Consider the following 15573-nt stretch of genomic DNA (forward strand, 5'->3'; position numbering starts at 1 on the left):
TTATACCAGTTGTTCAATCTTCACAGAAATTGTTTGAAATGATAATGATATTCGTATCTTTAACACGAATGCTTCAGAGCATCTCGAAGGCTTCTAAACGTGTTATCATAAATCTTGTCTGTTTAAAAATATATTGTTCTAATTCTCTGATCGTACACGAGATAAGAAACGTTACTTATAAACAGTCGAGGAAATCGTAACAACATAACAATTATTGAAAGATAAAGAAGCCTATGACTAAGAAATATAAGGTCATATGTCTTTTATTATTTAATTGTGCACAAAGTGATGAAGTTACTTGCTTCAGGGTCTTCCCTAAGACGGTTCTGTTATAGAGTTTCCCTTTAGAGTGTCCTGGGGTAAGTGCCATGGGGTTCATCACGACCCTCTTGCAAAATGCAACATTGTCTTACCTACCACATGGCCAGGTTCTGCAAGGATAAATTCCTATTCATTAAACAATGCAACGTCAAATTGTTTACCACTTGTAAACTTTCCCAAACAATCTCTCCCTCAATATCCGATAACTAAATACGTGACTTTGAGGTACTAACCATCGTTGGTCGTCTTGAGTTCCATTCACAAGAAACATCCTTTTTAACCATTCAGGCTGGTACTCTGACATAAATTCGTCAAAGACCAAGCAATCGTTTGGTCATCCTTTTCGATCTATTGTTTATTACTATGAATAATTAAATCTATTCTTTCCGATTCGAACAACCAAATTTTAAATTTAAGTAGAATAGGAAGCATTTTTCAGAAATTTATTCCAAGTAAGGAATACAATTAAAAGGCCAAGCAATCATTTTGTCATCTTTTCGATCTACTCTTTATTAGTATGAATAATTAAACGTATTCTTTCCAATTCGATGAAATTTTAAATTTAAGCTGAAAAGGAAGCATTTTTCAGAAATTTATTCCAAGTAAGAAATACAATTATGGCCAAGCAATAATTTTGTCATCCTTTTCGATCTACTCTTTATTAGTATGCATAATTAAACGTATTCTTTCCAATTCGATCAAATTTTAAATTTAAGCTGAAAAGTAAGCATTTGTCAGAAATGTATACCAAGTAAAGAATGCAATTAGAACGTCCACGTGCACCATTCATTTCGTACCTTTTTGTAATACGAAAAATATTTTGGAATAACCTATGGCTAAAAAACAAAAAAAAGATGCAATATCGCGCTTATTTCGATGAATTCGCTATACCTGAAATAATCGTTGCGTTCTCTTCAACAGCCGATACGCAACTCGGCAAACAAGGTATACTGGAATTCCGCACGCTGCACGTCGGCGGCTACTTGCACGCCGGAGAGGAATTACCTCACTTCGTTGGCCAGCTGCAGCAAATCTGGTTCAACGGCTACCCCTACCTGGAAATAGCGAGGAGCTCCGGAAATCACCAGGCTGCTCATCAAGGCGTCACACCGATCATCAGGGTCACGGGGAAATTTGGCAAGAGGAACCATCCGGTTCATTATCCGGTGACCTTCACCTCGAAACACACGTTCGTCGGGTTACCTGTACTCAAAGCGTACGTGGAAACGAACATATACTTCCAGGTGACGTATTTCTTCGACGAATAATTTGTTCTTTTTTTCTTTTTGTACTTGTACACTTTTATTTTTCATTGTAAATAGAAAACGTCGAGTGCGAAGTAACATCCGTAATTGGAAAGATGAGATTGATCATTTGGAACATAGCAGCGATCGAAATTAAGATTTATTGCAATTAATAAAGACATTTGTTTTTTTCTTTAATTGGCACGTTACGAGATGTATTGTTTTGTTTTGAGGTTTAGTTTTGAGGAGGATTAACATGGTTGGGTTACTTGCAATAAAACTCTCAATTATATAGGTTTTATTGTAACGAAGGCAGTTTTGAGATTGATTCACGTCGAAGAGGATCGTGAAAGAAATAGTAAAATAGTAAGTTTAGGAAAATAGAAAGACGAACAAGTATTTGCAGAATGATACGAAACTATTTACAAATACGGTAACTAAACGCTTTGAAATCGAAATTGAATTTTGGCACTGGTCGTTTCCACTTAATACAGAATTTTCTGTCGTCTATTTATGGAAAAGCGTTCTCTTTTCATCAATTTTACAAACACGTTCGATAAATTTAAGCAGAGAAGTAAACATTCCTCAGAAATTTATTCCGAGTAAAGAGTACAAATAAAACGTCCATTTGTAGCATTCAGTTTGTATGTTTTTATCGTACGAAAAATATTTTTTGTACATCGTCGAAATAAATAATAGTAATGATATTGCTGACCTGTGACAACAGAAAATAATAGTACAGCCCTATAGAACACAAATTCGAAGTTTTTTACAACCGTCAGACGGTCCTTCGTGACACGAACGAGAATAATTAACAAATTTCCAAAATTGAGAGAATGGTAGATTGTTCCAAAGAAAAAGTTGACTTTTTGGATGAGAAATCAATCTTTGCGCGAGCACAACAAGAAAACTGGTAAAAGTAAAACCATTGTCCTAATTTCAGCTGAAGACATTCTATAATGTAAGGTCCTTTCCAAAAATGCAGTCAATCGAACCATTTGCGTTCGAATTATCCTAAACATGCTACATAAATGTAGTTTCATACATTAACTGCGACACAATCATAGAATTCTTAAATATTTAAACACACTGTCTCTTCGTTTCAATTATTTAAAAGTGTATTTCCATTAACACTAAATGTACCGGTAAAAATGACTGTTTTAAACTGTTTTCACAACGAAACTTACTTTAAATTCCATAGCATATTTTCAAAAGACGTTACAATTTTTTCTATCCAACACGTATAATCAATTACATAAATTCCTCCTTTTCCTCAATTTTCCCGAAAGACATACGAAGAACACCTCAATAATACACCTTAAAATCTATCGATAGTTCCAGCGTTAATATCAAAAGTGTACTATCATTGTACTATTTTTCAAACACCTTGCGTGTCTCTGTATAAATTCGGCTACGTTCTGTTGTACTTGGAAGCACTGATTGAGAGGAACAAACACGTTTCAATGTTTCGATCGAAAAATAAAAATCACCGTCATCCCCTTAATCCACGTAAATTCCAGCGATCCGTAAACCACTGTTTGGATCACTCCTGGTGGGGATTCACGTTTGGACGTTATTCGAAAATTTGTCCTCCCGCTCAGTGGCCGCAAAAGAAATGGAATGTCAACGGTGACGCGTCCCCACAAAAGGTTACCCCAATTAGACCCCCCCTCGCCCCTTTTGGTCCGGCCCTGCTCCATTCCGTCGACCGGTTCTCGATTCGATGCGCAAACTCTGGATTAATCGTGGCACGTGTCACGCTGCTCCACGTAAAAACCCAATCATGCCTCGTTCTTCCGTGCCGAGTGACAGACAAGCTCCTCTGGTCATCACCTTCGTAATTACGCCCGGCCCGTAATTGACGGGTTTCTGCTTTTTCCGCTATCTTTCATCAGAGTACCGGGGTCCCCGTGCTTTGATGCCACGGGAAAACACGATCGGCTTTCGTAATCAAACGTACTCGTTACAGGCTATCGCACGCCGGTTCATTGTGCACCCTTGTGTAAACGTTTCCTGCGGTCACCGCGAAGGAGAGATGATGAAATTGGCGATGCGAGAATCGGGATAATTAAAACGCGACGCGATCGCCGCAAGTGGACGATTCGAACGAGGTCGTCGGTATATTTTGTCGTAATAATCGTTGAGCGGAAACCAATCCAAAGGGGTTAAGTGTTCAAATTAGACGGATTGGAATTTTGTTCATAATTGGGGGCTACATTCGGAAAGCTGGGTAAGAAAGCACGCGAATCGTATTCGAATTTAACGATCGGAGTATTCGAAAATGGTTGTTCCATTGTCGAGAGGGATTTGAATGAAAATGTAATTTATGGACGACAAGCTGGATTTTTCTCTGGTAGTTTATTTTTCTTTATTCGTTTTTAGTTCTTCTATAGCTTGAAAATTATAATAGATACTGTGGTGAATATTTAGTAGTAATTCGAATCGAATTCGAATCCAATTCGAATTTAACGATCGGAGTATTTGAGAAAGGTTCTTTCATTGTCGATAGGGGTTTGAATGAAAATGTAATTTATGGACGACAAGCTGGATTCTTCTCTGGTAGTTTCTTTTTTTTATTCATTTTTAGTTCTTCTGTAGCTTGAAAATTATAATAGATACTGTGGTGAATATTCAGTAGTAATTCGAATCGAATTCGAATTTAACGATTGGAGTATTTGAAAAAGGTTCTTTCATTTTGTCGATAGGGATTTGAATGAAAATGTAATTTATGGACGACAAGCTGAATTCTTCTCTGGTAGTTTCTTTTTTTTATTCATTTTTAGTTCTTCTATTCTTTGAAAATTATAATAGATACTGCGGTGAATATTTAGTGATATTTCATAGTGTCTAAAACTATGTAACGAAGTTGTTAAAGATTCGTTACTTATTCTTTTTATTCGAAGAACAAACTTTTACCAATTTTATTGAGTAAAATATAGAAAAAAAACTCAGTTTCTTTTTCAAGCCCACGTTGAGTATTTTTTACATTGAGTACTTGTATTTAAAGAACCTAGATAGGAAAAATTCTATTATTCATTATTGGGTAAAAATTATCCGGGTCCTGCTACTCGACTATTTAAATACGATTTCAAAAAACCGAATTCCCAACTGTAATTAATACTTTGAATACCCAGATACACTCTACTAATAACACATTTATCACTCAGTACAGATTATTCGAATCCTGCTACTCGACTATTTAAATACGATTTCAAAAAACCGAATTTCGAACTGTAATTAATACTTTGAATACCCGGATACACTCTACTAATAACACATTTATCATTGAGTACAGATTATTCGAGTCCTGAACTGTAATTAATACTTTGAATACCCGGATACACTCTACTAGTAACACATTTATCACTGAGTACAGATTATTCGAATCCTGCTACTCGACTATTTAAATACGATTTCATAAAACCGAATTTCGAACTGTAATTAATACTTCGAATACCCGGATAGACTCTACTAATAACACACTCATCGCTGAGTGCATCGTGTCGCGTTTCACGAGTGAACGGATAGCGTCACTCGAGTACTCGGATCAGGATTTCATAAATCCAAGTACCGAACTACGTATATTGCATTCACTTCGAATACTTGAATATCCAGACACCAGGAGTGTTCCTGTAACGATACATTTATCGTTAAATTGATCACGTTTCACGAGCGAGAGGATAACATCGCCAAGAGTGTGTATTCCTTTCTTCAACTGAACCGCCATTTTTCACCTTACAGTTCAAAACGCGCGAGGCGAACGGTTTGATACTCTTCAACGCTGGTCGAGAACGCGACTTTATCGCAGTGGAGTTGGTGAAGGGACACGTTCACTATGTGTTCGACCTGGGTGATGGACCGGTTAGGGTCAAGGACACCTCCAAGTCGAACTTGAACGACGGTAATTGGCACACTGTCAGCATCGGGAGACCAGCACCTAAGAGGCACACACTCGCCGTCGATGATCATGTCACCGCTGTCAATAGTCAAGGCAGCAACGAAAATCTCGATCTCGACGGGATCTTGTACATAGGTGAGTGGAATTATTTTAAAGAATTGCAACAGTCCGCGATCGTTTCTGTTAAATTAAACGGTTTAGGAAAAGCCTCGATTCTGAATTAAAGTTACTTCTTAATTATACTTTGAAATATCTTTGTGAAAATGAAATGAAAAAGTAGACAATTTTAGAGAATTTCTCACAAGAAGTTTACATGTATGATGGTTCCTTTAACTCGAGTAAGTAAAGTAATATTGTTTGTTGTACACGATAGATAAGAGGTTAAAGGGGCAATCTGATAAATTAAGGATTCTTTATTATTTTTTTTTTTTTTTGCACGTAGGATTTATAGCATTGGAATGAAAATTAGTAAACTTTAGCTTGTGTAATTTAGTTTGAAGAAGTATACAATGATCTTTTTCGAAACGATCTTTTGTTTTTATTTTTCTTAACTCAAATCATGATGATTTAGATAAACAATTAATCTAATACAGTAATGAAAAGGATTATTAATCTTGGATTAGTTTATTCATCGAGTGAACCACCACGAAGTCAAATTATAATTTTGTGTATAGTATAACGAAAACGAAGTAAACTTTATTATCAGAATCTTTTAAAAATTACTTGCTACAATCGCATTGAATTGCAGCTGATCGTCAAAAGCTGGATAAACTAATTTAAATTATTACAACCTATACTATCAGACAGTTCGAAAACTCATTTTGCTTTTTTTTTTTTGGTGAAAACGAAACACGATTTTTTTAGAGTGCATGAACATTTTACTAAATTATAAATTCTCCATTTTGGAAGACGAAATGACTTTTCGAACAACCCAATAATTTATATTATTACTTTTTGTTATTATACAAAGTATTCGTTAGCGTGTTTGGATGATCTGAGTCCTCAATTCGTATCTCTCAGTTAGTCAGAGTATTTCTGCTTCTATAGAGAGGATTTATAGGTCCTTCGTATCTCCTCGTGTCTAGCGTACCATAGCGGATTTATTTACCATTCAAAGCATGATCGATTGCACGGTTTCCATTTTGGCGATGTCGCTTTTTGCTACTGCGCCCCATAATTGAATCCGGTAGCTCCAGATGGGTTTGATTATAGTTATCGTAGATTAACAACTTAATTCATCTGTTTAACTTCGATCCTTTACTTATTAACCATTGTATTCCTCTCGATTCTAATTTACTGTATTTTTTTTCCTACTTATTGTTTCCAAATAAATTTCGAATCTTAAAGTTTCAAGTATTCAACCACATTCATTTGCAGAATTTCACTGTGGCAGATTTTGATTTTTAGTAATTTAACTTCGCAGAGGGTGAATATCATGTGCTACATTTGTCATGGTTGATCCTAATTCTTCTTTCTGTTGGCTATTTTTTCATTATGTTTACATGTGTCTGTAATCTTTCGGTTGCCTCGAGCGAATTTGTCGCTGTCATTTGCAAATATATATATGCAGCTACCTGGCGTTGAAATGTCTGCTGTTCACAGAGTGTCACGTAATTTGTGGAACCCACTTCAGAAGTTAATTGTGCATCCAAAAACAATGAAAAAAGTCGATATAACAGATATCCTATTTGTCTTTATTTATAAGATACAATGAATTTTATGTTATCCAATTACCTTTACAAAAAATGTTCGAAATTACTACCTTGTATTTCCAAGCAACCTTACAGACGTATTTTCATTGGTCTGGTTACCCTTTGAATAATTCTTAACGCTTTTCAAATTTGTTGAAAACTTTGTTCTATTGTAAACTGTAATATTTTGCCTCATTAGGCGTTGCACACTCAGAGGATTTTAAGTGTCCTGAATAAATAAATAAGAAAAGAGAATTCACTCTATTTACAAAATTTTGTATGTTTTATAAACAAAGACAAATAGGACATATGTTTATATAAACCTTTTTCATTATTTTTGAGTGTGCAATTAATTCTTGAAGTGTGTCCAAGATCGGTGAACTCCATATCGGAGTGCAAATCCTTTACTTTCACCTAAAAAGTTATGTTATCCAAATAGTATTTTATTAGGTGGTAAAATCCATTTTGTGAAGTATTGTCTTATGATTTTCAGCTGGTTCTCACACCAAATCTTGTTAAGCGTTCAATATCTAAAAACACTTTGACTTGTGCAATATTATTTGCTTTCAAAGGCGGTCATTATCTTATCTATCGACTCGTGGATTTTCTCAGTTCAAATCAATGACCTAGTATTGTTTGCTTTAAACATATTTCTCTAAAACTGACAAATAATGTTTTTTCGAGGATTTTTGATAATATTTGTGGTAACGTTACGAATCTATACGAAGTAGGTTCGTGAGTACGTTTGTTTGGTTTGGACAACGTAATGTTTTGGGCAAGTTTTCATGTACACGGGAAATACTACTAATTAAATACTATTGTTATCGTTCCGATTGCTTTATCCGGGAGTTTAAAATCACAATTTAAACGCGAGAATAATTCATAAGTGCAATTTTACCAGCAAAGTATCGTTCGAAGGAATTCGATTAAAATTTCGACTGCAATTTTGATAAACGTAGTGTGTACTCACCTGTTACGAAATATCACTAAACATTAATCGGACGAAAAGTATCAATGAAGTGAAATATTACTTCATGAATCACGATGAATTTCGAAAATCCAGAAATAATGAATCGTTGGGAACGATCGGATAAAATCAGGAGCCAGAAATCGATGGACGCCGCGTAATAACGCAAAAATGAAATCATCAATCAGATATATGTCGACGTATAAATAACTGTGATACAGACGACGTTTATGTCGTGAGATAACAATGCTTTCCGCAACTACCTAACTACATGCCGCATTATATAAACAACCGTAGTGACGCCATGTGTACGAATTAGGGACTACTTGTCGAATTTATCTGCATTCGAGTATACCAACGTTTCGATGATTCGAACACTCGAATAACGTAGACTATAAATCCAATTTTTTCAGTTCGTTGTTCTCTTTTAGATTTTACTTTTCATTGATATTCAAATATTCACATGTTCGAATAGTGTTTCTCGAATACTCCAATTTTCGAATTATGATACTCGAATTGTCAAATATTCGAACACTCAAGTATTTGAATAATGATTTGAATACCCCAATTTTCGAATTATGGTACTCGAATTGTCAAATATTCGAACACTCAAGTATTCGAATAATGATACTTGAATACTCCAATTTTCGAATTATGATACTCGAATTGTCAAATATTCGAACACTCAAGTATTCGAATAATGATACTTGGATACTCCAATTTTCGAATCATGATACTCGAATTGTCAAATATTCGAACACTCAAGTATTCGAATAATGATACTTAAATACTCCAATTCTCGAATTATGATACTCGAATTGTCAAATATTCGAACACTCAAGTATTCGAATAATGATACTTGAATACTCCAATTTTCGAATTATGATACTCGAATTGTCAAATATTCGAACACTCGAGTATTCGAATAATGATACTTGAATATTCAAATGTTCGAGCAGTGATATTCGAATTCTCGATATTCGAACAATCACATTCGACTACTCAAATAATTAGAGTTCGTTTAGAGCTACGAATATCTACGGAATATTAGTGTATTAAATTATTCGTAGAGTTTCAGTCTTAGTACGAATAAATTCGCACGATGAAAGTCAGATTGTGAAGAAAAAAATATTACACGTCTTTGATAAAAAATTTATTACAGAAAACAATTTATCAAAACTTTTGAGAACTTCTTTCGAGCGTGGAGAAAAGTGCTGATTGCATGCATCTTGGATCTGCTCAAACACAGCTACCCCACGATCATATCTCGCTGTAATTTAACAGAAAGAAGATCAGTAAAATTCAAAAATGTCCTCGTCTATATCGGTGTCGGCTTATTTGTACTCAAAATTAAAATTACAAAATACATAATTCATCTAAGAAAATTATATTTAGAATCAATGTCTCTCTCTTTTGATTATTAAAGTTATTCATCCACAGGTAAAAGTAATATCATTTTCTAAATACATCCGATTCAAAAATTCTAATTTTTAAAAATATAAATATTCCGATCTCTTGCAATTAGCTACGTAATAGTAATACATATTGCTTTATTGCAATAATTTACCAGATTTTTCTAGTCTGGATTAATTCTATCAATTGCGATTCAGTATAAATAAAATCTTCCTAAAAACTAGCACTACTGTCAATTGTCGTACAAGTATCTCGAAACTTTAAATACTTTTAGGTTCCGGTGTACCATTCGTAGTAACATTATAAACATATCAACATACAACAAATAATCATCGACTCTGGACGAACACCAATTACTTTTCCACCATATCTCTAACTAGTAAACAAATACGGTCTCTACTTAACCTTTAAATGCATAATTTTTGTCAAAAGTTCCAAATGCAATTGCAAAAAAATCATTTTACTCTTTATACTAAAAAAAAGTAAATATTGGCTGAAAAATGAATTAAAAGTGACAAAAATATATAAATACATTTAAAAGTAACAAGTCGAATCTTTATCCCACCGTTTGACATTCGTGTCTTGTTCCCAAAATATAAACAGAAAACGCTATTCGAAGTCACGATATCGCCAAACTTTCAATCAGTGGTCTAACTTCGGACCTTGTAATTAATTTCTCATAAACACTCATCGAGTACAGCAATGTTCAAAAGTACCATAAACAAAGAAACCTCGACTCTGGATGAAAATAATTCTCGTAGCTTCGTCAAAAAAGACTCACATAATGACTCTGCAAGTCCCCGCTGGGTCCCTCCTTTGTCCCTGTGGACACTCGAAGTTCGGAGGATCGATGATCGTTCTGAAGCCCAGCTCGGAATCTACGATGTCAGTTTGTCTCTTAGTGTCCTGGTCACTTTCCTTTACCGTCTCGTTATTCTTTGCATTGTCCTTTGGCTTCACCTCGAGCTTGTTTCCAGACGTCTTGTCGTCCGACGTGTCCAACCTGTTCAGTCTATTGGTGTTCGAGTACTTGTACTCCATGGTGAAGCTACGGTTCTCGTTACCGGTCTTCCTGTGATCCTTGAGTAAATGTATCTCGATCACCGGAGCTTCGTCGTGCGACGACGGCCACCACCAACTGTCGTCGATTTTGTTAACCGGCACGCTGTCCGATCTGTGAGATAGACGCCTGTCACGGGCCACCGCTGATAACGTTAACGTGAAAAACGCGATAAACACGAGGAGACCGCCGAACAAACGTGGCGCACCTATCGATGAACTCATCCTGATTCCTGGACGATCGCGCACGAATTTACGATAGCGTGTTACCGATAATCACCGAGCTCTCTCGGTATCGTTGATCGCAGATTAAACGAGGCGCAGTCCGATCGAGGTGTCGTAGGTGGCACACTCGAGTGAAACGTGGACGCGTCGACCGATCGGAAGAAACAGCTTCGGAGACGGATCTTCGACCGACTGGCTGTAACGTTAGTTCCGACGATTATCCGTTTCGCGATTCCAGGCAGCTTGGCGAACCGCGCATCCGGCTTCTGACCACAGTACTCCTCTCGCGAACGAGATTAGATTTATAAGCGGTTCTCTGTCACCTTGCTACCAATACAGCACACCCCGGACCCCCACCCTTCCTCCCCTTTTCACTTTATGACGTTTTGATTCGACGACGGTTCGAACCACGCAAACGACACTTCGATAAACCACTGATAAAAAGAGACTGCCGCAAGATAAGCCGGCCATTGAGATCCGAGGCAGTTCCACCGCGGATTCGAATATTCCAAGGGCTAACTACGAATCGAAATTGAACGGGGTCTCGTGGCGATAGTGTACGGAGATATTGGATGTTTCTTCGGGGATGAGGAGAAGGGAATTTCCGTAACAATGTCGAGGATTTGAAAATCGTTTCTGTTGGTTTCGGATTAGAGTTGCGGCGAAGTATGTTTTCAATCTTGATCGAGAACCACGATGTGGTAACGAGTTTCCCAAGCGTGAGAATTTTCAAACGTAAGAGTTCACGAACAGAGTAATTAGAGCTTGGAAACGAAGGATTCCAGAGACGGTAGTGTTATGAACGATCAACACCGATTTTATTAGTGTTTAATATCGGTACTGTTCGCCTCCGATGACGCCATCAATTTAGATTACTCGAGAGTGATTGATTTTGGGAAATTAAATTTCATTTGTTTCATTGTGTACGTATGATCGAGCGTGGAGCACGGTTCGCTTTATTCGCGGCACAATAATTTGGATTTTGAAACGAGACTGATGTTTTCCTAGCGGACTCGTTGACGAAAATGATCCAGCACACTGCATAGAATTAATCATTCGAACAATCTCCTATTTCGACGATTTTTAAAGAAACTGCAACATCGAAATATTATATAATAGCCACTTTATGAGGAAAATTTGAATCTTGGGATTGATTAACGATAATTTTTAATTACTGAAAAATATTTACGTTTAAGCACAACAATAGAACATTTTCTACAGCTAGCTCGTAACCACGAATTTAATCTTAGGATTGATTAAGAGCATACGTTTCCACGAATTCTATATTTCTTAAACCTCTGTTTTCCTTTTCTTTTTCGTATTAGGAACGAGATACGTGTATTTGACTACTGTATTATTATGTAAAACTTCGAAATACGTCTTAGTTGGTTTAACTTTGATAAATGTAGTATGTGCTGATCTGTTACGAAATATCACTAAACACTGATCGGACGAAAAGTATCAATGAAGTGAAATATTATTTCATGAATCACGATAAATTTCCAAAATCCAGAAATAATAAATCGTTGGGAACGTTCAGATAAAATCAGGAGCCAGAAATCGATGGACGCCGCGTAATAACGCAAAAATGAAATCATCAATCAGATATATGTCGACGTATAAATAACGGCGATACAGACAACGTTTATGACGTGAGATAACAATGCTTTCCGCAACTACCTAACTACGTGCCGCACTATATAAACAACCGTAATAACGCTACGTGCACGAATTAAGGACTACTCGTCGAATTTCTCTGCATTCGAATATCCGAGTATTCGAATACTCCGCGAATATAAATAGAAGACTCGAGTTTTCGAATGTTTTGCGCATTGTCGAGTTTATGGATACTCCTGAAACTTGTAAACGTTCTGTAAACTATAAATTCAGTTCTTAAAGTTCATTGACCTTTCTAGATTCTGTTTTCATTAATATTCGAATATTCACATGTTTGAGTAGTGCCCCTCAAATATTCCAATTTTCGAATTATGATCCTCGAATTCCCAAATATTCGAACACTCGAGTATTCGAATAATAATACTTGAATACTCCAATTTTCGAATTACGATACTCGAAATGTAAAATATTCGAACACTCAAGTATTCGAATTATGATACTCGAATTGTCAAATATTCGAACACTCGAGTATTCGAATAATGATACTTGAATACTCCAATTTTCGAATTACGATACTCGAATTGTCAAATATTCGAACACTCAAGTATTCGAATAATGACCCTTGAATACTCAAATGTTCGAGCAATGATATTCGAATTCTTGATATTCGAACAATCACATTCGACTACTCAAAAATTCAAAGTTTACTTATAGCTACGAATACCTATGGAACACCAATGTATTCAATTATTCGCATAGTTTCAGTCCTAATACGAATTAATTGGCACGATGCAAGTCGGATTTGAAGAAAAAAATATAGCATGTCTTCGACAAAGAATTTATTATAGAAAAAATGTATCAAAAATTGTTAGAACTTCTTTCGAGCGTGGAGAAAAGTGCTGATTGAATGCATCTTGGATCTGCTCAAACACAGCTACTCCACGATCATATGTCGCTGTAATTTAACAGAAATAAGATCAGTAAAATTCAAAAGTGTCCTCGTCTATATCGGTGTTGGCTTAATTATACTCAAAATTAAAATTACAAAATACATAATTCATCTAAGAAAATTATATTTAGAATCAATGTCTCTCTTTTGATTATTAAAATTATTCATCTTCAGGTAAAAGTAATATCATTTTCTAAATACATCCGATTTAAAAATTCTAATTTTTAAAAATATAAATATTCCGATCTCTTGCAGTTAGCTACGTAATAGTAATACATATTGCTTTATTGCAATAATTTACCAGATTTTTCTAATCTGGATTAATTCTATCAATTGCGATTCAGTATAAACAAAATCTTCCTAAAAACTAGCACTACCGTTGCTTTAGCTTCGGGTGTACCATTCGTAGTAAATTTATAAAAATATCAACCTGCAGCAAATGATCATCAACTTTGGAAGAACATCAATTAATTGTCCCCCACCATATCCCTGTATAGTACCTTTAATTAACTTTCGAATGCATAATTTTTGTCAAAAGTTCCAAATACAATTGCAAAGCAGTCATTTTACTCGGTATACGAAAAATAACTAAATATTGCCTGGAGAATAAATAAAAACTGGCAAAAATACATATACATACATTTAAAAGTAACAGCTCGAATCTTCATTCTACCGATCGACATTCGTAGTCGATCGAATTAAATACTACTCGTCAAATTTAACTGTAGTGTCTTCCATTCAAAATGTGAACAGAGAACTGCTTTGAAAGTCATAAGAGTGCGAAACTCACAACCGGTGGTCTAACTTCGGTCCCAAAAATTAATGTACTCATCGATATTCAACGAGCACAGTGATGTTCACGAGCACCATAAACAAGGGAACCTCGAAGCTGGCTGAGAATGAACCGCGAGGGTTCAACCAAAGACTTACATAATGTCTCTACACATCCCTAGTGGGTCCGGCAATTGTCCCACAGCACAAGGTAGAGGAACGAGGATAGCTTTGGAAGACAGTTGAGAATCTTTGGCGTCAGTTTTCCCTGCTTTGTTCTGCCCACTTGTCTCCATCGTTCCATCGTTCTTTCCACTGTCATTTGCGTCCTCCTTGAACTTGTTCTCGAACGTCAATTCCAACCTGTTCAAATTGTTGGAGTTCGAGTACTCGTACTCCGTGACGAAGCTAGGGTTCTCATCCTCGGACCTCTTGGGATCCGACAACAATTGTGCCTCGACTACCGACGATCCGATCTGAGACGATGACCACCACCAACTGTCGTCCATGTTGTCAACCGGACCGGTGTTGTCCAATTTTGCGAATTGGCGAGACAGACGCCTGTCACGGGCCACCAGTGATAACCCTAACGTGAACAACCCGGTAAACACAAGGAGACCACCGAACAAACGTGGCGCACCTACTGATGAACTCATGGTGATTCCTAAACGATCGCGTACGGATTTCTGATAGCGAATTTCTGATAATCCCCAAACTTAGGATATCGTTGATCACAGATTCGTCAGCCACGAAACGAGGCGCAGTCCGATCAAGGTGTCAGAGGAACACTCGAGTGAGACACAGATACGACGATGGATCGCAAGAAAAACTTGAGAAATGGATCTTCGATCGACTGACTGTAACGTTGGTTCCAATGATTATTCGTTTCGCGATTCCAGGTAGCTTGGTGAACCACGCAGATGGATTTCAGTCACAGTACTCCTCTCGCAAATGACGCTAGATTTATAAACGTTCTCTGTCAACTTGCTACCAATACAGCAAACCTCAGGAGCCCGTCCCTCCGTCTGTTTGCTTCTTGACGTTTTGATACGACGACGGTTAAAACCGTCAACAGCATTTCGGTAAATTACTGATAAAAAGAGACTGTCGCCAAATATGCCAACCAGTGAGATTCGAAGCGGTTCCCTCGCAAATTCGAATATTACAAGGATTAACTACGAGCTCAAATTGGCTGAGATCTCGCGCCGATTGTGTTTCGAGATATGAGATGTTTCTTTGAGGATGAGAAGGGGCAGGTTTCCGTAGCAACTTCGATGGTTTGAAAGTCGTTCAGTTGATGTTTGATCAGAGTTCTAGCGAGACATGTTTTCAATCTTGATCGAGAACAACGATGTGGTAAGAAGTTTGCCAAGCGTGAGGATTTTCAATCGTAAGATAGTGTTGATGAACTGAGGAAT

General features: G+C 36.6%; 2 protein-coding genes across 4 annotated transcripts in view; one reads left to right on the plus strand and one right to left on the minus strand.

Annotated features, from left to right (window-relative positions):
• Nucleotides 1–15573, plus strand: part of Nrx-1 (neurexin 1) — a 674791-nt gene that overhangs the window by 568531 nt on the left and 90687 nt on the right. For all 3 annotated transcript variants that reach the window (XM_076310652.1, XM_076310653.1, XM_076310654.1), the window contains 2 exons: nt 1243–1565; nt 5307–5598. In XM_076310652.1, coding sequence (XP_076166767.1) covers nt 1243–1565; nt 5307–5598 — 615 coding nt within the window. The remainder of the gene's footprint in view (nt 1–1242; nt 1566–5306; nt 5599–15573) is intronic.
• On the minus strand, nt 9260–11076 carry LOC143145876 (uncharacterized). The gene is made up of 2 exons (XM_076309657.1): nt 10316–11076; nt 9260–9391 (listed from the first exon to the last, which is right to left on the minus strand). The coding sequence occupies exons 1-2, from the start codon at nt 10816–10818 to the stop codon at nt 9382–9384; spliced, it is 513 nt and encodes a 170-aa protein (XP_076165772.1). The 5' UTR covers nt 10819–11076; the 3' UTR covers nt 9260–9381.

This window comes from Ptiloglossa arizonensis, chromosome 4 (assembly GCF_051014685.1).
Source record: "Ptiloglossa arizonensis isolate GNS036 chromosome 4, iyPtiAriz1_principal, whole genome shotgun sequence".
Taxonomy (NCBI): domain Eukaryota; kingdom Metazoa; phylum Arthropoda; class Insecta; order Hymenoptera; family Colletidae; genus Ptiloglossa; species Ptiloglossa arizonensis.

Excerpts from the sequence above, each read along its gene's own strand:
- LOC143145876 (XM_076309657.1), bottom strand. The coding sequence starts at position 10,818 with ATGAGTTCATCGATAGGTGCGCCACGTTTGTTCGGCGGTCTCCTCGTG.